Consider the following 22847-nt stretch of genomic DNA (forward strand, 5'->3'; position numbering starts at 1 on the left):
AAAGCATTTACAATTTTTCATCTGAAACGTTAAGATTTAATATACTACACTTACACCGTTACATATTACATAGTAAAATACATATTACAAACCTAAAGGGCGACATTCTGCTTGATGTATATTTGTACTTTCAATACGTTGGCATTGAAAATTTAGCTGATTATACCACTGTACTTTCACATACGTAATAATGTGAGATTAACCATTTTTACGTTTTCATAGTTTCCATATTTCATGTCTTAAATCTAACATATGCAGCAGTATTATTATTAATTAGCTCTTGCCCGTTTCCTCTTGGATTCTGTGTTTATTTTCATGAACAGAGCAGATTCATCATTGGCTGCAGACCAGTAAGATGTCTTGAGCGTGTCACTGAACGTCACACCCTATTTTTATACCTGTGAACATAGGAAGTGCACAAGTCTGCACCTCTGATGTGAGTGAGTCAAGGCGGTTAACACACCTCGCCCAAACTGCAGGCAGTGTTCACTCGCATGACGCCGATAAAATGAACAAAAAAGGTGCAAAATGGAAAGTCTGTTCAAAAATGCAAGATTTAAAACATCACACCACTTTGGCCCCTCAGAGCATTTCACTTGTTTTTCTTATCTTTATTTTATCAGATTTATTTTTTGGGGTTGTGTCTCACTGCATTTCAGAGCAGTGCCTGTTTTTTTAGAGGCAGCAAGTGAGTCATAGAAAGGGAGGTTTGAGACAGCGCTGAGTGGCAAACATCTTCTGTAACATGACATGCTTAAAAATTAAGCTGAACATAAAAATAGAAAAATAAGCTTGCAGCAGGAAAAACGTTTAAATCCAACAACACTGACTGGCAATACAGACTTTTTTTTTTTTTTTTTTTTTTTTTAAGAACCTCGTTTGTGATTGACAGGTCACTGGGTTTCCCGGTGAAAGTAGTCTTGCTAAGACCAACAGAAAAGCCTCTTGGCTTCGAGCGCAACACAGATCCACAAGTGCAGCTGAGGCTCGTGTTGGTCAGCGAGCTGCCAAGAAGAACAGAAGCAGAAGCTTAGGGCCAGTGGGTCTCGCTACATGTGACTAATGAGTTTGTTGAAACCTTTTAAAACGCCGGCGAGGGGAGCCAAATAAGCCATGTGTCCACTGACAAAGAGAAATGAAAATAAAGGGTGTTTTATGGGAAGTCTTTGGGGAGGTATATCATATCACAAAGCCTTTTGGTTTCACAGCAGTCACATCTGTAAAATGTGTACACTGGTCACATGTGTGCAGAGGTGTGATGATCGCCACGTCTCGTGTGAAAAAAAAACCCCGAGCCCCCTCGCCATCCTCGTGCAGGTTATTCCAGGAGAGGAGTCGTTGTGCGAGGAGCAGTGTGGCAAGAGATGTCTTTTGCGGAGGGGAAGGGATGCGTCACTGGATTAGTGCCTGAGAATCTGTCCCAGCCTCCCTCCTCCTGAGCTGCTGAGACGCCTCCAAGAAGGGGCACGACACTCGCTGCTCGCTTTCCCCCTCCACACAAGCCTTCCACATGATCCAGCCAAGCCTTACCTCCCCACCAGGATGAAGAAAGAAAAGAACGCTCTGCTGTTTCTCCTCCTGATCCACTTCAGCTTGGGTGAGGCTCCGCTTTTTTCCTTTTTCTTTTGTGGTGTTTTTTCCTTCTTCTTGCAGTGTTGGTTTAAGACTTCTTGGCTTGCTCTTATCTGGTTAATCCTCTAACACAGAGGGCATGTCCATCTTAGCGTAGACTGCTCATGCTGCCTGCACCTTCTTAGTTAGATGTGTGATTACATCTCTGTGTTGTGATAGTGGAAACTTAAATTCCAAATATATTTATGATTTGTGTCCATCCTCCTTTTTTCCTCCTCCCGGCTTTCATGTCGTGCCCCTATTTTAGCAAGTGAGTGCCACAGTTATCACTTCATTACACAAGCAAGAACCAAAATATCTAGAGAATCTAAGTGTTATTTTTCAGTTTTTACAGTTGATTGGGTAGCTTACTATTGTCATTATTTCACAATTTCTGAATTTCATTTTTTTTTATGTTTTCCCCAAAAAGGACAATCAGACTATGCTCCATATTTTTACGATAATGGACCCAGCAGTACAAACGGCAACATGGCCCTGTTCAGCATCTCCGAGGATACACCAGTTGGTAAGTCTGTTGCACAATCTACTTTACTTATCAACTTTACCTGTTGAAAATCTGGTTGATTCCAGTTGAAGGTGATGCTCGGTGTAGTTTGAGTGTTTGTTTTCACATGCGTACAGTGTGCGTTACAATGAAATCATCGCACTGGTGTTGAAGCTGCAGCTAATCACTGTAATACCTTCTGGATTGTGACGTACAACAAGACTTACGGAGAGGAAAACAATAAGGGTGCTGGCTCTTCTGACCTGATTGTTAAAAACGAGACGTTCACACTGAATAAAAAACAAATGGAACAATGATAGCATTTTGTGCATATCGTTTGCTCCACAGGGACACAGGTATACATCCTGAACGGCACAGATCCAGAGGGAGACCCTGTACGATACGGTCTGACCTTCGAACAGAGCTCCAAGGAATATTTCAGGGTGGACTCCAAATCGGGAAACGTGACTCTGGTTCAGGAGCTCGACAGAGAGGTGAGCCTGACGATGAGAGTCTTATTTTGAAGAAAACCTGCAGTAAATGTGTCACCAGCGATGCTCAAAGTGACATTTAATGTTTTCTTTGTAGAAACAAGCGGAAATCTCAGTGACTGTGAGCATAACGGACGGTCGCAATAAAGTAAGTTTTTACTGTTTTTAAGTTTATCAAAATCTGAAGGAACTGTAACATCTGACTGAAATGCAACTGATGCAATGCATTTAGGGCTTCCAGCCGAGGTTTGATTTTCAGTCCTTGTCCCTAGGTAGACTGTGATTGTTACAACGATGACTCGGAACAACAGTAACTGAAAATAACATCTAAGAACAGACAACAGGAATGAAAAAAAATGTAAAAATTCCAAATCTGTAGGCCTTTAACTGTAGAAGAGAACTGGCTGATGGCTGTCTTGTACTTTATATGTTATCCTCATCAATCTACTGCATTAACCACACCATTTCTGTATGCATATAACATCTTATTTAAAACTAAAAAGGCTTAAGGCTTGTCAAATATTTTGATGGCTGAGCCTCTGCGAACATTTTCTTTCCCCACAACTGTAGCACACTTTTTGGTTCTCCATCAAATTTTTTTTAGAATTTCAAATGTGTCAATGCGTCACTGGTGTATCAATTTCACTTATTCTTTATGGTATTTTACAGTTGTGACTATAAGACTTCTGCAGTCTGTCTGTGGAATAAAACAAAAATCAGTGAAATGAAAAAAAGAAAACAAACATAAATAATGTGAACAAGTTATGAAATAAGTGCAGTGACAGAAGGTAAACAGCAGAAAACTTGCAAAACTCGCTTGTACTTGAAAAACAATGTAAGGTTATAAAATGATCTGTCTCTGATCACTTTCAGTTAATTATTCTCTTTGAAAAAAAGATAAAATAGCCTTTAAATAAATCCCAGTTGGCACAGTTTGTATGTGTTGTTCAGAGGTTGTTTCCTTGTCGCTTTCAGGTTGTTGAGACTGTGCGAGTGTTTGTCACCGATGCCAACGATGAACCACCTGAGTTTCAAAACCTGCCTTTCATCATTGACGTCCCAGAGGTACAGTATGCAGAATCAATACCCTCATATAATAAATCCCTTTTTATAGGTGTTCCCATGCCACTATCAAACTGAGAATAAAGTGACCTCTCTTGTCTCTTCATTAGAATACGACTTCAGGAAGCAGCATCTACAGAGTCCAAGCGCTGGATAAAGACATGGGCTCAGGTGGCAGCGTCTCATATTATCTACAGGTAACCTCAAAGCTATGTTTTTATGCAGATGATGCACAGCTGTGACCCTGGCAACTCCAAAGCTCTGAGTGTCAGATAGAAAACCTTTTTAAAAAATTAATTACAACAAAGCTGCTCAAGGCTGTTCCATCATGACATTTCAGGAGCACATGGAGGCTTTGTGTTGAATTTGCACTCATTATGACTCAGGTGAACATGTCTCCAGTTTGATATGTTGCACATCTAAAACCAAATATTTCCCTCAGATTATATCCCTCATGCTTTCATTTTGTCTTGCTCTATCTTTACTCTGGGATTAGGTGGGAAAATCTCTTACTGAAAATGCTGCAGCCAGGATTTACAGTAACACCTGCACGTGCCCGCATGAGCGACCCAACGTAACCTAGGCTAAAATATTTAAAGCTATTCTAGTCCTCTCGCACATGGCCACCAGCTGAATTGATTTTATTAATCACACATAGAGCTGTAAATAGTTTGGCTTCAGACAACATCTGATTTCTTTCACTCCTACACGCTGGAGTGCAGCCTGCCAACAAGTTTATCCTCTCAGGTCCCAAAACCTTATTTAAAAAACATTCTTTCTTATAAGTTATTACTGTTTTCCTCCTTTTACTGTTTCACACTAGGTGTTTTTTTTTTAAGCTCTTCTATTATCTTTGATTCAATTTCCTTTTATTTGTACAACCGCACCATTATCATCTACACAGAGATAACTGGCTTGGTGTCACCCTAACATTCATGGGTAAGACCACAGGTCGAGCTGACAACATGAGAGCTGTGCTGCCATGTGGAGGGAGGAAAAGGGCATTCGAGTGATGGGACAGTGTGCAGAGGGGAAAGATTAATCTCATACCAGAGAGCAGTCTGGAAACGGTGTTACTTTAGTGGATTAAATTTCAATTACATTTGAGCAAGGCACTGAGGGCTTAATAGGGGCTTATGTTTGGTCGGGGCCAACAGCTGACAGCACAGTAGTTGTTACTGTTCATGTGTCAAAAACCATCCTGATGGAAGTCCGTAGATAAAAAGTCAAGGTTGGTCAGGAGTCAGTGCTGATTATGAAATGAGCTTGATCGCTAAGTTCAAGTATAAATAAAAATTGTGTGTTAACACTGTCTGTTTACACGTTATCAGACGTCGCCGTTCGCCAAGTTCACCATCGACGGGCACAGCGGCATCCTCAGAGTCAAGCCTGGAGAATATTTAGACTTCGAGACCACGCCCACCCACTTTGTGACCGTGGTTGCAAAGGTGAGAGGTCACTGTCGCTCTCCGCTCTCTTTGGTTTGTCCTCTCAGGCGTCCCGTGAGCAGCTTGGCTCGCAGGTTTCCTCATCATTAACAAAGTGTTTGATGTTTCAGATTCATCCATGTTGGGTTTTTTTTAAACATTCAAATCCAACGTTATGTTTGTGCGCTAATCAAAAAATCTCAGCAGGGAAAAAGAATATCAGTAATCCAAGCAGCCAAGAGCTGTTTCTCCTGGAGCACTGCTTTTGACACGTTTATTCTGGTCGTCTTACAAAATAAAATAAAAAATCTGTGAGCAAAGTTTTTAATTGGCTGAAAGCAACTTCACCATTTTGCTCATTAAACAAGGTAATAGGAAACAGGAAAACAGCAGCAGGAGTATTCAGATCCTTTACTTAAATAAAAGCCCTAATAACACAGAAGTATTCAAAGTAAAACATGTCCCCTGTGACTGCTGTAGTATCATATTTTGCATAATTTCTGGTGTATTAATGTAAAAGCAAGATTTAACAGTTTAGTTGAGGTGGAGCTCATTATGTACTATTTTAAATATGACAGCAACCAATGATTGTTTTCATTATGTTTTGAGAAATTTCACCACAATTAACCAGAAACCAAAAATAATTATTATAAAGCAGTAAATTTACTAAAATAATGAAAAGGAAATCAAATTTATGAGGCTTGGATCATGAAATGACTTACAGATCTTCAAAACAGTTGCACGTTTATTTTCCGCCTCATGTTGCTATTAAGCTCTTTTGTCTAATCAAACGTGCACATTTTCACTTCTGAAATGTATTGCACAGTGAATCTGGTTAATTGATCAAGGAAATCAGTACTAAGGAACTAAGGAAAGTAGACTATAAGTTGTTCAAACTTTTTAGCTCGTACAACTTTACTAAATAGTCTAATTTACTCGGTATTTCTGAGGTAATCGGCTTCTTGACTTTTTTGAAGTAAAAGTCAAATTTTCAAATTGACGGTGAAGTAAAAGTAGAGAGTAGTATGAAAAGAAAAGACTCATTCGAGTTAGTAAAAGTGCTTAGATACATTCCACCACTGGTCGTGAATAAGCTGTCTGAACGACGACACTCTGCTGTATCTTCACAGTCTCTGTATGTGTAATCCTTCCATTGTTAGTAATAGGATGAAGGATGAGGATGATTCTCTCCTCGGCTCCGAGTGTCTGTGGAAGAACAAACAGCACGTGCAGCTTCACACTTGAAGCACAATAACATCATTAACATCACCATGCAAATGAAGCTACAGATTCTACCCTTCCTAATTTGACTGGATTTGCCATGCTAAGTGTGGATTAAGAGGTTTACATCCCAGTTTTAAACGGACATCCGGCCAATAAGTCTGATATAATCTTATTAAACCGCCCAGTTTGGTTTTATTTTGTAATATTATTTAACTGGTTTACAGACACCAAACTCATCAAACCATTTCAAGCTAATGGGAAGGATATTATTGTAGTTGGTTAGAAATGGGAACTATACTCACTATTAGTACTACTGTTAGTCCATTCATTCCTATGGGAACATATATTTCATACTGATGGGCTTGTGAATCATGTTCTTTCTTTATGATTTGGATTGCGGACAGGCCGTACGCACTGTGTGCCGCAGGAAGTTAGCAGAATCAAATTATCTAAGAAACACTGAAAGCTCTGTTTGTTTTGGGTGAAAAGTTCGATACCATATTTAGCTAACATCGGTAGCTGCGTAGCTTATGGATCGCGTGCATAACGTTAGTGGTTCAAACATTGTTGAAAAAAGCATTTAAAAAAAATGACTAAATGCTAACTTCCTCACTAAAACTGAGAACATTTTTTAAAAATATTATAACCACTATAACATGTTCTAACTCTGCCTGTCTGTTGTTTGCTCAGGATGGAGGTGGAAAGTACAAGGGGAAGCACCAGGTGTTGACCTCCACAGCCACCATAACGGTCAATGTAATTGACTCCCAGGACATGCCCCCGTCCTTCATAGGAACTCCTTACTTTGGCTACGTCTATGAAGTGTCCGTTCCCGTAAGTCCTCCTGTTGTTCCTCACACGCCAGTGAAGGTGATCAACCATTACACTGTGAGATTAATTCTATTCCTTTTTTTCCTTCCAGGGCTCTGAAATATTCACTGTGTACGCTAAAGATGGAGACCAAGGCAACCCGAACCCAATACATTACTCCATTATGAATGGTAAGAACAATACATCTTTAAGTAACACTATCAGATTTGCTCTTTTTTTGCCACATTTAAAACACTTCTTTCATCGCCGGCTTTCAGGCAGCGATGGTGTGTTTGAGATAAACAGCACCAGCGGATGCATCACCCTGACAACGTATCCGTCTCTGCTGAAGAACGAGTTGTATGAGGTTAAAGTCAAGGTAATGTCGAATTTCTTTGAGTTTCCCTCCAGTTGATTTAATCCACTTTTACGCCTGTTGATGAATGATGTTTTTCACACGCAGGCGTCTGAGGTAGGACCAGGCAATAAGCTACTCGACTACGACATCACCATGGTGACGGTCCGGGTGGTGGATCTCAACAACCATCCTCCGACCTTCTACGGAGAGAACGGCCCGCAGAGCAAGTTCGAGGTCACCATGTACGAGCACCCTCCAGCTGGGGAGATCCTCCGAGGCTTCAAGATCACCGTCAATGACTCCGACCAGGTAGATGTATTCCCGCAACACCCTCCTGTCTTACTGATCTCTTTCCATTATTCACTCTGTGTTTATTGGGCTTCAGCCACCTGTCGATAAGTGTCACAAAGGCTGCTGCTCTTATGACAAAAAGTGTTTCTTTCGTTGATCCGCGGCTGACGGATGCACTAATACCTCTGTACACAACGTTACATAAATATCTGCCTCAAAGCATGTGCAGTTACGCAACACCATTTAAAAATGTTGACGAAATCTGTTCATTAATTCAAGATGTTATTCATTATGTCACCGTTCTCTCCACACGCCCTCAGTGACTCATGTTACATTAAATGCCAAGGTTCACTAAATGTCATCCTGAGTCAGACGAACCTTCAGTTTTCTTGTTTTTTTTTTCCCGAGCAGCTATATATTCTTACTTGCCTGACAGATTCACAGTCTCTCGAATCCTGACGTTTGTTTGTCTTCGCAGGGTGCAAACGCTAAATTCAAACTGAGACTCGTAGGGCCGAGTCGAGTGCTGCGAGTGGTCCCACAGACGGTGCTCAATGAAGCGCAGGTCACCATCATCGTGGAAGACACATCTGGCATCGACTATGAAAAGGGACCGACCCTTTCTTTTAAGGTTCGATTTTATTTATCAGTAAATTACTAAATTAGAGTGTGAATATTTTGACACCAACTAATTTATATCTTCGCCGTTTTAGTCTCTTATTTCTTAGTCTTCACGCTGGGGTTGTCTTCAGTGGGAAAGGGTACAGTCGACATTCATTCTTGGGTCAAATGACTCTGCAGTACTCATTGACAATTAATTGGATAAACACCAGTTGGCAGCAATTTGAAACACAAGCTCACTTTTGCCCCCTTTCCGGTACACTGCTATTATGTGAGTTGAAGTTAAAGATGCTGGCATGTACTTTTCATCAGCTAATTTCCATCATCAGATGTCCACTGGCAATGAGAAAGGAGTCAGTTGCCTTTGTTTAAAATGCATGTACGCGCTAATTTTCTGTGTAAAGCGGTAGTAGATATCTTTTTTTATTAATCAGTTATTGGCTTTTCTTAAAACCTGAGATTTTCTTCAAATTGCTTGTTTTCTTTGACAAACGGTCAATACTCCAGATATGTTCGGATTACAATGAGTTGTATAACTTTTAAGTAGCAAATTCTCATATTTATGTTTTCATATTCTTCTTGTAGCTCCACCAGCAGGTTGACATTAGACTCTGTGGACAGTTATTTCTTATTATCACTTCACCACGACTGCTAAAACAATAAAACAAATTATGAATTTTGGTTTTCTATTTAAGGACGTTGTTTGGTTTTGGCCAATTGTTTCAGCTGTCATATCATTTCTCTTTCCATGTGACTTTGCAGCTGCTGGCAGTGGAGATCGACACTCCGGAGCGGTTCAGCGCCGTGGCCGACATCGTCATCAACCTGCTGGACACGAACGACAATGTCCCCAAGTTCACGTCCGAGTACTACATCGCCCGAATCCCTGAGAACTCTGCCGGAGGCTCCAGCGTTGTGTCTGTAACGGTGAGTCCAATTGAGATTAAACTGTGTTTTGACCCCAACCAAAGAGATTACATAATCCATCAATCCTCCGATAAATGCATATTACTCTGTGCAGTTCATTAGATGAAAGCCAGACAAAAAAAGGTCATGAGCTGTCTCTGGCTTTGTTTTGTTGGTCCTGGTTATGGAATTCGTGCATCTGTGTGACACTCTGGCATATGCTCCATGTTACACCTCAGGCAGGGGTTTTATTATTAGAAATATCAGCACATTCGTCTCCTCTTTCCCACCATTACGGATTTATCCCGCTGCAAGGCAACATTTTGAAACCGCGCAGGGCGGAGTATAAAGCTTAATTTTGCCCCGAGGTTAATCATCCTGACCTACACCTCCATCCCCTCTCACCACAGGAAGAGACTTATAGCCTGGCCCACCCCACTGTACACAAGCTTAAGACCCTAGCTGGTTATCCTTCAGTAGAAACATCTGAGTAGACAACCTTCAGTCACCTTGGTTGAGCTTCGTATGCTCCCTAATGTAACTATGCTGAATTAAATGTATCCGATTAGTCAATAATCTTGCTCACGACGTGTCTGTATTTTTTCACACATTATTGTATGTGCTATAAATACTGAGCTTCTAATCGCTGTCCTGTTTTTTGTTTTGTTTTTTCTTTCCTCCAGGCAAATGATCCAGATTCGGGGCCTTGGGGGGAAGTCAAATACACGATTTATGGATCAGGATCAGATTTGTAAGTAAAAACCCTTCCACTCCTGCCAGTTCATGTTTGATCTGATCCGACACTTAACTCTTGCACCTCCAGAAAACACATTAAAGAGACCGAAAAAAAAGTCGGTTTAATGTGTTTAAAAAAGTCAAAGCTGCCCAGGGTGGTTGGGTAAACTCAGGCCAGCAGGACGCCGGTCTTGATTCATCTTTTGTGTCTTTGATGGAAGCGGCAGAGCAGGAACCCAGTTTGATTGGCCCCTCTGCTACACAAACAGCTCGCTCTAAAATGGCTGCAAGATGCTGGCTAATCTCCTAATTGGATACGAGGGTTAAAAATAGACAGCCTGGCCCGTCTCACATAGGGAGAGCCAATTAACATGCAATGTGACAGCTGGAGCCACAGAAACGGCAGCTTTGAAAAGCAAGGCAGCATGCGGCAGAGGAAAAAGTGCGAATTTATTCCCGTCTTCAGGCAGGGACCTGAGTTAATTGTGCGAAAGTTATCAGTTTCAAGGCAACTTGTGAAATTTCACAGTGGAAAAACCGAGACAGAGAAGATGGCTGAATAAACTGGCAGTGAGCCTGATGTTGAACCAGAAAGCGCTCAGAAAGCACAGACCTGCGTCAGTGTTGCAGAGTGCTTTAAATTCATTTCTCATGCGTAAAATTCTGTGATTATAACATCTTTCAAGCGGAAAGGCGACACAGTCTTGGTTGGAAATCGTTCACGTACATCACATCTTTCTATCAGATCTTTGGAATAAAGACATGTTTAGAAACTTAGAGGATCAGATGCTAGATAATCATACTAAACTGGTTGATGGTGGTGATGAGTGGAGAGGAGTGTGCACCTGTGATTTTGTTGAGACTGGACAGTTTGTTAAAAACAGGTTTGACTCTTTTTAGCAATTTGGCCATTTCAAGATGGATTCAGAAAAAACTGAAGGAAAACTGCATAAAAATGTTTAAAAAAGACCAAGTTGAAAGAAATTGAACAGTTAATCCAAATATTTGCTGCACCTGATTTGCTCAAGAATTTCCAAGAACTATTTAGGCAACAATAGACTTTGGCAAAATTTAATTTAGATTCGAAGATCTTTCCCTCTTCAACATAAAGGTGCAATAAGTAAGAACCAGCCACCATTTGAATTCATACTCCAAACAAATATTTCATATCACCAGAGTAACTGCTAACTGCTGCTAACTGTATTCTGTTTATAGGTCCGTGACTGTAGCTACTGTTAGCTTGTTAGCTCCGTTAGCCGCAAGCTGGACTACCAGGCTAGTGCTGGTGTTTACACTGCTAGGACAGGAGCTTTAGACTGCTGGAAAAAATTTGTTTCAAGCCCGGGGCTAGCTCATTAGCATGCTCACTTCAGTATATCTCTGCAACACAACACATAAATGTCTTTGGATTGTTTTGAAAGTTGCATCGCTACTTGAACCAGATCTGGACCAAAAATTGACCAGTTATTCCTTGGTCGATTATGTATTTTTGTTAAATATCACTGAAATCTGAAGAAAAAGTTCTACGAAGGACAGAATTAAAAGTATGTAGAAATCAATCTGAATTCAAAAAACTACAATGCTGATAAGTGTTCAGAAAAGGCAAAATAAGGTTACATTTTAATTGAAATCAACAGGCAAACAAACAAATAAATAATTGTTGGGGTAACTTAAGACTGTAAGGATATCTGTAACTAACCTGAGCCTTATTGATCCTCAGGGAGGAAACACACATCAATTATCACAGGAAACAGACAAAGTAGTCAAAAGTTCAACTATAATAAAATATAACAAATAAACTGAAGAAATTAAACAAATTACATTTGAAGGCTATTTCCATTACATAAACCACAACACCTTAGACCAACTGCAGGACATATTCACTTATCCGTGTGATTTCTGAGACAGATAGGTGGGTACTGAACATGTTTTGTCCTCCAAATTGTTGGGTCCCCTGTATTGACTTCAGTATATTTTTACAACATATTCCCCGCAACAAAGGATGTGAATCTGCTTTTTATAGTCACATATAAATGTGAGTCACGCAGAGACTCACAGGATGTGGCGTAGGTGTCACTCGTGCTGGGAACAAGTACGTCAGCGTTAGAAACACCTGCTCCGTCGGTAGAGAATTGAGCGCTGTGTTTATGACTCATGTGCGTTTCTGAACCTGCAGGTTTACCATCCACCCGTCAACGGGCGTCATCTCCACGCAGCCCTGGACCACCCTGGACGCAGAGGTCAGGTCTAAATACAACTTTTACGTCAAGGCTCAAGATTCGGAGGGGAAGTACAGCCTGGCGGAAGTCTTCGTCACCGTCATCGACATGAACGACCACCCGCCGGAATTTGTTGAAGAACTCCTGGAAAAGACGATGATTATTGGTACACCTGTCAGAGTGGAGGTACTGCACGCTAAAACATTCTCCCCTCGCACTGAAAATCAAGACACATAAAAGTAGTTGAAGTGCAGAACTGCCCATATTGAAATGTAACTGAAACCTTTTAAATTGCCATTGGTGTGAACATCTTCATATCATATCTCGTTTCAATTTTCATGTTTTAAAACTCATCATTACCGCCAAAACTTGAGGATAAGGCAGTGAAAGTCTGTATTTTCTTAGTGGCATCAAATCCCACCGACAACCTACAATGAACTGATCCTATTAACAAGTGTTACATGTGTGTCTTAAGGCTAACATGGCTTATATCCCCTTGACATGCAGCCCTATTGTTGTGGAAGGCATCCTCCTCCATTACAACCATTAATCCACGGCTGGAAATAGTCCCCACTTAATGTTGTGTTTGCTACAACTGCAGAAGCCACAGTGCCCAGCAGGAAATGACTTAAAATGATCTCTTTTTTAATGTACATTTTCATTTTACTTAACATTTTTATTTTACATTGACTCTGTGTCCATCGTATGAAATGTGCGACATAAATAAAATTAACTTGACTTCCTGAGATCCTGCTCGCTGGTTGGAGACGTGTAACTGTCATAATCCACCACAACAATTAACTTCTTTTAAAAATGTTTCACCCCATAGCAAAATGAAACCTTCAACTTATGCTTAATGGCACACTGACATTAAACATAAGCTGTCTTCCTTGCTGTCCGTCATCTTCTGTTATGCTGTTATCGTTACTTCTGAAACGATTGTGAGATATTTATGCCAACGTAGTATCCAGTGCTTGCATACTTTCCCCCAAAATAGTTTTCTTTTCACTTAGTCTTGATTCCATACAAAGGTTTGGGACATGCTAAAAAAATCTCACATTTTGACAAAGTGTACTAAATACCATATTGATGAAGAAGTCTCCATTAAAAGCAGTGATTTGGATTCAGCCACTTCAGTTTAATGGTTTTTAATGTTCGTTGGGCTTTTTTTGGCTTATAAAGTTTATTCAACCATGTTATGTTATTCTGACACTTTCTTACAGGCAGTGGACGAGGACGCGGAGTCTCCAAACAACGTCATCGAGTACTCCATCATGACAGCTGATCCCGACAACGCGTTTGATATCGACCCCGACACTGGCGAGATCCTTCTGAAGCCGTACATCAAGTCCATGGAGATCGTGCAGAACATCACCAAGCAGAAGGACTGCAAGTGGTCTCTGGTGGTCCAGGCCAGGGACAGAGGCTCGCCGTCTTTCAGCACGACAGCCGTGGTCAACATCGACATCACGGAGGCGGTAAGACCTGCAAAGACTCGCAGCATGCTCGCAGCGCTTTCTATACCAAGCCCGAGCTTTAGGCAGCAGGAGCTGTAGATTCAAGCAGATTGATACATGATGTAGGCATTGCTGTCATGCTACACAGCTGCTAATCCTTGTTTCAGCCAATCACGTCATTGATCGTCTTTAAAGGACAATGCTGCTCATTTGTATGCTTATTATCAAGACCCACTGATGAATTTATCCTACTGAAAACCATTGCATTTTGTGAGTTGAGGAGAGGTGCTGACAGATGTACTGCAGTTAAAAGTAGCCCTTAACACCCCACACTGAAATTTTGGACGGTGTCTGTTTCTGTGAAGCCGCTCACGTCACGATCCCACCACTCCTGGCTCCCACCTCCGCATCCACACACACCTCCCTTCAGAAGTAGCTGCCAAGGCAACACACACACACACACACACAAAAACAACAAATAAAAATATGTCTCTCTTTCTCCTCACCTCACCTCATCAAACTGTAAATGCTGACTTCGGTGGCCTCGTTGTCTATGTCCACAGTGTTGCATGTGATAAGCCACATTTAAAAAAAAACCCAAAACAACAGCCAATAAGGTCTGAGCAAAAAGTATGAATTGAGCATGGACGTGTGCAGTGTGAGGTCAGCCTTAGAGTCATGTTGTATGATGGTAGTAAGTCCAACTTTCACTGCCCTTTAAGCTCTATTGTGAGAAAAATATTTGAATATTATGTTTATTATGTTGTTTTTTCCTTTTTCTTCACCAGCCAACTGCTTACCTTATCTTATTATAATTACATTTGGTTTATCAGAGCTTTTTGCATTATAAAAAACAGCTGCTTTCCTGCAACAGAGGGAAACACTAAATATGACATAAGACAATATGTTCAAGTTGCTAAAAAGCTAAAGAGGTGGCAATAATTCTCTGTTGGTCTGATATCATGAGTTGTTATTGAGTCAATTTTATACAACAACATAATGAAATTATTATTAAATGTTTTACACAGAGACATAACACTTTATTTCAGCAAATTTGTTGCCTTTGGATTCATGGCCCATATTCCCCTCTGTCATCACGCTCATGGAGGCTGCTACGCTTTCTTTAAGAGTTGGAACAAACCCTGTATTGGGTTTTTTCATAACTTAAGCTACTTAGGAAGATATCAAGGTTTAATGAATGGTTTGGTCTCCTATACATTCTGGACAATAGATTCTATGGCAGAGAAGAATGAAAACAAATGGCTATGGCCGCAGATGACACGTTAGTTGTTTAAATTCAAGCTGGTTTTAGTCTCAAGAACAGCAGCATTGTCCTTTAAAGTTTTCACTCATTTACATGGAACCATATTTTATTTGACTTGTCCTCACCTTGTCTTCATTCCTTCACAATTCATCAGAAGATGACTCTGTGCTTTTCGGTGTTGTTTTTCTCTGTTGTGTATCGTGCATTTCAGGTCAAAGGTCGAATTGTTTCATACTTCATGGGCCTCAGCAAGCGTCCGCTGACTGTCTTTGGAATTTTTTTCAGCATTGTCTCGTCCCTCATTTTACTTACAATCTGCATATCCACAATCCTGTACTGCAACGCTGTGAAAAAGTCCCGAATCAACCCTGAGAGTAACTATATTAAAGTGGTCCGCAGGAACAAGTGAGAGATATTTTGTCTCTGGTACATTCTTCATACATAACCTTTAAAAAAGATTTATATTTTTTTACTGGTAAGCTTCTGTCTGTAAAAGAGTCCCGGAGCACATTTGAAGGAATAATACTGTATGACAGCAGGATGAAATAGTTTTTTCTATTTTGCATTTTTTTTATTTGTCTTAATTAATTTTTGATTGGAAAATACTCTAAAAGTAACATTTTTTTCCTCATAATGTAGTTGGAATCTTTACAAACCCCGTCTTTAATAATCTAAAATACTTCCCTTGAGCATGACTCATGACTATTTGGCCGTCAACGTGACGAACAAGAGATTGAGCCTTTTACTTTGGATTTTAACAAACCCTGGATTTGCTCACTTAATCTCCATCTTTTCCCACACAAACATGCACTTCACTCCATTTTGGCCTCATGAACTGTCATCGTTCATCAGTCACATGAGGAATCCTAATGCACCGCACTGCCAGACGCATCCCCAGCAACTAGTGTTGTGCGTAGCTCTTAGCTTTCCTTCAGCAGAGGGAGACGGACGGCTGAGTGATGATTGGGTGTGAGTGTGGGAGCGTCGCATTGTGTGGTAGACATGTTGTTCGGGCCTCCTCTGTCAGTGCTTTGCGCATCCATCCATCTCTCGTGCTTGCATGCTTTAGATGAACGCTGCGTTAGCACTTGGATTCAGTCCCTTGGACTTGATTTAAACTATTTTATTTGTGCTCTTTTACAGACTCCTCTCAAGGGGCCTATGGCGGCCTTTTTAATGAAAAGTAGGGACAATCCTATGAAAGCGCTAGGCATGGTCACTGTTATCATTAGCTTACTGGTAGGGGTGACGGTCTTGATCTCTACAGCTATGTACATGCGGAACTCAAAGTCAAACAGGATCACGCCAGCACGTCGCATCATTAAGAGGCGACCCAGGGACCAGCAGCCGCTGTCCTGGACCTTCAGGATGCCCATTATCAAATTCCACGACCCTGCAGACAAGTTCCTCATCAGCAACCCAGAGAGCAGCGTGCAGCGGGGCACCAGCACCCCCCGGCCCAAACCTCCACCTCCTAGCGCTCCTTGTCTTCCCCCTCCACCGCCATCTAACATACGGCCCAGCGAGAGGCCACGGGCGGTCCCAACAATATCCGGTGCGCTGGCCTGCAAAAGCTCCAAGAAACCGAAATCCACTCGGCGCAAAGAGGGAAATATCAGCTCTGCTTTAGTGTCAGAGCTTAAAATGAAGCTGGAGCAGAAAATCAACGAGAGCAACCAAGGTTATTATTAACTTTTATCAATCAAACCTCTTGTTTAAGATTCCATGCTCCATTATTTGACGGTTCATCCGCTGTCTGAGGGGTGTCACCTGAACTTCACGTGATGATCTGGTGGGGCGGGCCTGCCTGTAGGTTGTTGTAAACGTTATGAGAAGTGTTAACAGGAAGGTTTACAGATATTTATGTCTTAACACGAGGCTCCACTGCATCCTCGGCTGACCCGGAGAGAGCTCGAGTCTGTCACTGGTGCAGTCAAAGATAAATTCCCACACTGCCATCTTGAGGAAGATTATCTTCACACCACTGTAGATTGTCCAGGGAGAGGATTACTCAGACTATGTATATATAAATTGCATAACGTCCCTGAAAGTGTAAAGCTCGCGACTCTGTAATGTCTGCAACACAAAACCTAGGATTCGCCCATCAAATCCTACTAAAAACAAAACAGTTCGTCCCACTCAGCTGAAAGACACAGTCATGAAAAACAACACCTGCTTCGTAAAAAGTGCTAAAAGACCCATGTGTTAATATTTTTACTGTGTTACATCAGCCGCCGGAAGCTCTTTTGTATGATTACAATGTGCCACTGTAGGTTCTCACAGCAACACAAGCTAACAGAGTCGCTTTAATTTACTTGAGCGGGTCATTCTAGAAAAAAATGCTTTTCTATAAATACCATGTGTCCATTTTAAATGCACAGTGTTGTGTTACTTTTCTTTATTTTGAGTATATGACAAGATATTCCCATATCTATCTTGCAGCAGTGAATAAACATGAAGTAAAAGAAACCATCTAACAAATTAGTCAGTTAGATCATTCTGTATATAACCTGCTTGTACATTTCCTCTGTAGATAAATAGCCTGTGTCGAACGTTTAGAGTTCACGCAGTTAACCTCCATGTTACTCTTCAATGCCTTCAAAATGTAGGCAAATAAAAATCTAAGTCGTTTAAATTGCTGTAATGCATATGTTGTATATGACTATATCTTAACTTATAACTATCTTAAATAAGTTGAGATAAATTATATATGTTCACTATAAATTACACTTGCCTGGTCCTTCGAAGTAACATATTTGTACCGTCTTTGTACCGTCTTGATTTTGAATAAATATTTGAAAAACAAAAACTGGGTGTGAGCATCTTTTTTTTCCGGAGGTGAATTAAATTTAGTTTAGATTAGAACACTTTATATTAGATCATTTGTATTTAATTTGTCATTATTTAGTTGTTTTGATTTATGCATAATCTTTGTTTTCGAGAAAAACAAAGGTTCCTAAACAAGTAAGAAAGGCACTCAGTGTTTTTCACAGATGCAAACAAACGGTAAACATTAGATATTAATATATGTGAAATAAATTCACACTCATTTGAAATGTGGTGCAAAGTACACACAGTCTGAAGGTGCACTGTGTAGTTTTGAGGAATGAATTATAATCTTAGGAGGAAGATCTTCATTGACTGTATTTTTTGAATAACTGAATAAACAAACTGACCTTAAACGACAACACAGTTTCGTACTGTTTTACTTTGTTTGTATATGGCAGACCCTGCCATCTTTTTAGCTTCAATCAGTGTTCTGGGAACTTAATTTCCTCTTACAATACCTTGTTTATTCAGTTATGGAGGATATTTATGAGTTTTGAATTATTACCTCATTGATATTAAATGGTAAACTCAACCACAAAAGAAAATTCATTCATCACCTTCATGCCATTGGAAAGAACAGGTCACAGCAAAACAGCTGCTGTATTCTCCTAATCAGCAACATACAATGGCTCAATAGAGCTTATCTGGTGTAATCCAAGTCTCCAGAGGACCTGAGATTCCAGATTGATTTATCAGGATGTTATATATGAACACCCTTGCACCACAGTTGTGCTTATGCTTTTAGCTTATAGCAACCACAGTGAAGATTTGGTTTCAAAAAGGGTGTAAATGACGTCTGTTTAAATCAATTTGGAATCTCAGGGCGTCTGGAGACTTGGACGAGCTGTATGGAGCCATTTCGTGTTTTATTTAAGTTGTTCAGTTGTTTTTTTCACTCCAAATCTCCAGAAATGTTTTATGGTCTGCAAAACTAGATCATGACTGAATTTTCTTTTTTGAGTGAATTGTCCTTCAATCATCTTTCAACCCTCCATATTTACTTTGTGATCCTCCGACCGTGAGGCTGGAAACCACCGGACTTAAAGTCTTAACAGTTTATGCAATGGAAGATCTGCGTTGAGCAACCACAGCAGTAAAATCCACCTGACACACTGATGCTTTTTTCTTTAGACCTTTAACTTTTACGGACATTTTGCAGTTAATACTTCCAACCATGCAACTACTGATTCAGCCAGGGCTTGGATTGTTTTATGAATGTGTTATCGTTTGTTAACTACCTCCAACACTGCTCTCTTTATGACATAATCATCTTCATATTTTTTATGTAATCATATTTGACAAATAATCACAACCTTTTCATTTATCTGTTTAAATATCTAAGAAATGCTTGTGTACAATGGATGCAGTGATTCCACTGCAAGTGTGAAGTGACTGAATTCATCATTTATGTAACACTAAAACTCATCTTCATCATATTTAAACACAACAATCTACTAGATAAAAAGGAGGCACTGAACCTTTTCAAAAGGGCTGAAAAAACAAACTGAAATTGTACGCGTACCCTCTGCTCGTTTGATGTACAGACACAGTGAGCTCAGAGCTGTCATTAAATGGAAATATCATGTTCTGCTGACTAGGATTCAGATAGAAAATCGCTTTAATCAGCTTACGAGTGTATGTATAAATGCACGGGAAAACGCCGCTTATGTAACAAATCCCCTGAGTGATTGTGCTAAAAAATCAGAGTATGTCTCAGCATTTGTCTTTGACTCCCCCTTTAATCCACAACAAGCAGCATTTTCATTTCCATCACACGACAGCAAATCTGCATTCTGTCCAAGAGAAACAATGGAAAATATATATGCGTTTATTTTTTACATCGAGGGATTAAATGAAGTGCATGTTTTTTCCACTCTGTATCAAACAGTAAGAAAAAAAAAAACTTAAAAGAAATATCAAATACAGTTTAACAAAAATCTTACATGTATATTGACATAGATAATTGCAAAAACTCCTTACAGTAAGGAAAAAAGGCGTCTCCACTTGGAGGTGATAACTTAAGATATACAGCATATTTACAGAATGACTATATATTTATAATATTCTTAAATAGCCCCAGTTTTTCCCTCTCATATATTAGTTTTACATTTGAGTCTCAGAGTCAATCAGCAAAAATCTGAGTTTCCCAAAAAATGGAAATTGGAAAACCTACAAGATAATTTAACAAAACTTGTTCTAAACATATTTCAAGAATCCTAAATGATCATCTGGATGAAAAACTGTTCTGTTTGCTGTTCTATTTGAAAACATCTTCCTGTTTTTTCTTTTCTTACCCAAACAGACAGAAGCCTGAACTGACACACTCAATCCAAATCACCAGAATAAATGTAACATGTATGTACATTTATGCAAAACCACAGATAAGTTAAGTGCTCATGCACTGGTTAAGTTTAGGCTTGGTTTGGTTAGGGTTAGGAAATCATCATGGTTTGGCTTAAAAGACCAGTTTTGGTCACAACAAACAATGCTGGAAATGTCCTGAGGTCTAAAAAAGAGTTTCTCACTAAAAATTGTTGTCAGCATTTTGTCAGCCTTGTCCCCTGTAATTTTTACTGTCCACTAAATGTTAAAAACTGGCACTTAAAATGACTGTATTGATTTCACTTTCCATTATTTTATATATTCAAACAAACTAACAGGTTGATAGTTCTATCATGTTGTACCAGAAGAGTTCGCTGATGTGCAATTTTGACGCAATCTTTTTAAAGAGGTCAAAAATCATGACATCAATTGTGCAGCGGACTAATTACTTTTTCATCCAGATGGTCAGAGGAGTCTCTGAGGAGTCATGAGATACCCTCATTATCAGCATTCATTTTGTTGAACAACCCTCTGTTTTCAAAATTCAGGTATTCATTTTTGGAGAACTGAATTGTTAGTGCCGTGACACAAATGTAAAGATAAACTAGGGCTATTGTGAAAACATTAACCATTATTTACAAATTCACATTTATGTACATTTCTCAACTTTGCTGCTAGTACAGATGAGCTGCGCTTCCTCCTTTGCACCTGTCCTGAGACTTCCGCCTATTTTTTGGCTTTTCCTCCGAGTCTCTGCACAGGCCCTCCTCGCTGGTTGCCTGCAGACTGTCAAAGGTGCCCTGCCTCTCCGTTCCCTGCATGCTCTCTCCGTGCCGTCTGCGCTTCTTCCACAGATCCACGCAGCGATCAAAGCAGCTGAACCTGGCCTCGGTGGTGCAGGCGTACATGCCTGCCGGCACCGCAAGCACCATGGCGCACACGATGACGATGATATGGATGAGCCTCTCTCTTTGCTCCATCTCGCTGATGTCGCTCCCCGTCACGAACACGATGCACTGGCCCTCCCTCGGTGGATGATTCTTTAGGGTCACGCAGACCTCGTACTTGGTGACAGGAAGCAGGTCAGCGACGGAGTAGCTGTTGATGCCTGGGCCGATGTAGATCAACTCCTTTTTGGGTGAATCGTATTTGCCGAAGTGGATGGTGAACCAGGTTTCAGCTGGGTTTTCTGTTGTTGCATGCCACTCCAGGGTGATACCGTAAACTGTCTGCTTGGCGATGCGGATGTCGATGAAGGTATTGTCATCAGACGACAACCTGGGGACAGGCGGAGGGAGGGGATAGGAGGAATTGAAGGTGCTGATGTTGACCGAGATGCTGACAGAGGAGTTGCCAATGAAGTTGTTTGCCATGCAGGTGTAGAGTCCTCGGTCTGCCAGCTGGAGAGACGGGATCACCAGCTGGGATGAGATGGTCTCTTCATTTATTTGAGTCTCTTTAGCTGCAAGAGAAGACAGGATGTCAGAGCAAAGTTGAGGTTTGTTTACATCTGATAAAGACATGGCACGGTAACCCTTAAAGAGGTCATTGTACTGTATCTCTCATGAAGCAGATACAGCCCGAGGGTTCAACATATACCACACTAAGTGCTCCCGGAGCAGGTTCACAACAGTTTAATGGATGGTAGTAATAACAAAAAATCTTACCAGCAAATCCTCTTATAATCTTCAGACTGTACAGCCACTGAATGCTCGGGCCCGGCCTGGCCTTGACTAAGCATGTGAGTGTTGCATTTGCTCCAAGAGGCAAAGTGATGTTTGTCTCTGGGGCAGAGGCCACGGGCTTCATGCATGTTTTCAGCTGGATCTCGTGGAAGAACTTGTCAGCTTTGGAGGCCGGGCCCGAACACTTCAGATAAGAGTTCATCAGAATGATGGGAGGGCCGACCGTCCGGATGAACTCGACGAAGCGTTTGAGGCGACAATCGCACAACCAGGGGTTATCGTGCAGCGCCAGAACCACGTTGGAGACCAGTCCCTCTTTCCCCCACGACTTCTCTGCCGATTGGTAAAGAGGCCACTGAGTGAACACATCTTTTGATATGACACTAAGCTGGTTGAAGGATAAATCTAAGTAGGTCAGTGCAGGTAAGTGTCTGAGAGCGTGCTCAGGCAGGACATCCAGGCGATTGTGCTTGAGGTCCAGAATCTTCAGTTTCGGGGTGTCCTGAAATGCGGCCCATGGTACCGAAGTCAGCTTGTTCCCTTGCAGCCTGAGCTCAGTGAGGTTAGCCAGCCCCTCCAGGCTTTTGATGTTCATCAGGGTGATCTCATTGAAATTCAACCAGAGGAACTCCAAGGCACTAATTTTAGAAAAAGATCCTCGTGGCAACTCAGTCAGGTGGCAGTTTTCGATTCGGATTTTCGTGAAATCATGTGGAACGTCCTCTGGGATTCGTCCCATGGAGGTTTCCATACATAGTAAAGACCTAAAACAGATAGACGAGATCTGTTTAGACAAAATAATATTTATGTTCCCAGCTACTGATCTACGTGGACCATTTGCACAAGTTTATGGACAGCGCTAGAATAATTTGGTTAGCAGGTTACAGATTCACGGCTAACACGTAACCTACTTATAATAGCCTGTATCATCTCAATGATCGCTTACCTTCCCAAGTTATCATCTGTGCAGGAGCAACCAATCGGGCAAGTCGATGATCCAGGTGTGATGAGATAAAATGCCAAAGCAATA

The 22847-nt window shown here is 40.9% G+C and overlaps 2 protein-coding genes across 3 annotated transcripts in view; one reads left to right on the forward strand and one right to left on the reverse strand.

Moving 5' to 3' along the window:
- LOC119009604 (cadherin-related family member 1) overlaps window positions 1-17306 on the forward strand; it is a 110337-nt gene extending 93031 nt beyond the window's left edge. Inside the window, exons 4-21 of one of the 2 annotated variants that reach the window (XM_037081023.1) lie at window positions 1252-1597; window positions 1880-1882; window positions 2042-2137; window positions 2465-2610; window positions 2705-2755; window positions 3583-3672; window positions 3780-3866; window positions 5001-5117; window positions 7011-7154; window positions 7243-7321; window positions 7409-7509; window positions 7594-7797; window positions 8258-8410; window positions 9163-9327; window positions 9990-10057; window positions 12218-12446; window positions 13484-13738; window positions 16125-17306. In XM_037081023.1, the coding sequence (XP_036936918.1) occupies window positions 1543-1597; window positions 1880-1882; window positions 2042-2137; window positions 2465-2610; window positions 2705-2755; window positions 3583-3672; window positions 3780-3866; window positions 5001-5117; window positions 7011-7154; window positions 7243-7321; window positions 7409-7509; window positions 7594-7797; window positions 8258-8410; window positions 9163-9327; window positions 9990-10057; window positions 12218-12446; window positions 13484-13738; window positions 16125-16673 (2592 nt within the window). In that variant the 5' untranslated portion in view covers window positions 1252-1542 and the 3' untranslated portion in view covers window positions 16674-17306. The remainder of the gene's footprint in view (window positions 1-1251; window positions 1598-1879; window positions 1883-2041; window positions 2138-2464; window positions 2611-2704; window positions 2756-3582; window positions 3673-3779; window positions 3867-5000; window positions 5118-7010; window positions 7155-7242; window positions 7322-7408; window positions 7510-7593; window positions 7798-8257; window positions 8411-9162; window positions 9328-9989; window positions 10058-12217; window positions 12447-13483; window positions 13739-16124) is intronic. The other variant, XM_037081024.1, reaches the window with a different exon arrangement.
- A 3460-nt stretch (window positions 17307-20766) lies between these two features.
- LOC119010096 (leucine-rich repeat, immunoglobulin-like domain and transmembrane domain-containing protein 2) lies at window positions 20767-22581 on the reverse strand. The gene is made up of 2 exons (XM_037081966.1): window positions 21800-22581; window positions 20767-21594 (listed from the first exon to the last, which is right to left on the reverse strand). Exons 1-2 carry the CDS (start codon window positions 22566-22568, stop codon window positions 20807-20809), a joined length of 1557 nt encoding a protein of 518 aa, XP_036937861.1. The 5' UTR covers window positions 22569-22581; the 3' UTR covers window positions 20767-20806.
- Window positions 22582-22847: the final 266 nt, after the last annotated feature.

Source organism: Acanthopagrus latus, chromosome 20, assembly GCF_904848185.1.
Source record: "Acanthopagrus latus isolate v.2019 chromosome 20, fAcaLat1.1, whole genome shotgun sequence".
NCBI lineage: Eukaryota > Metazoa > Chordata > Actinopteri > Spariformes > Sparidae > Acanthopagrus > Acanthopagrus latus.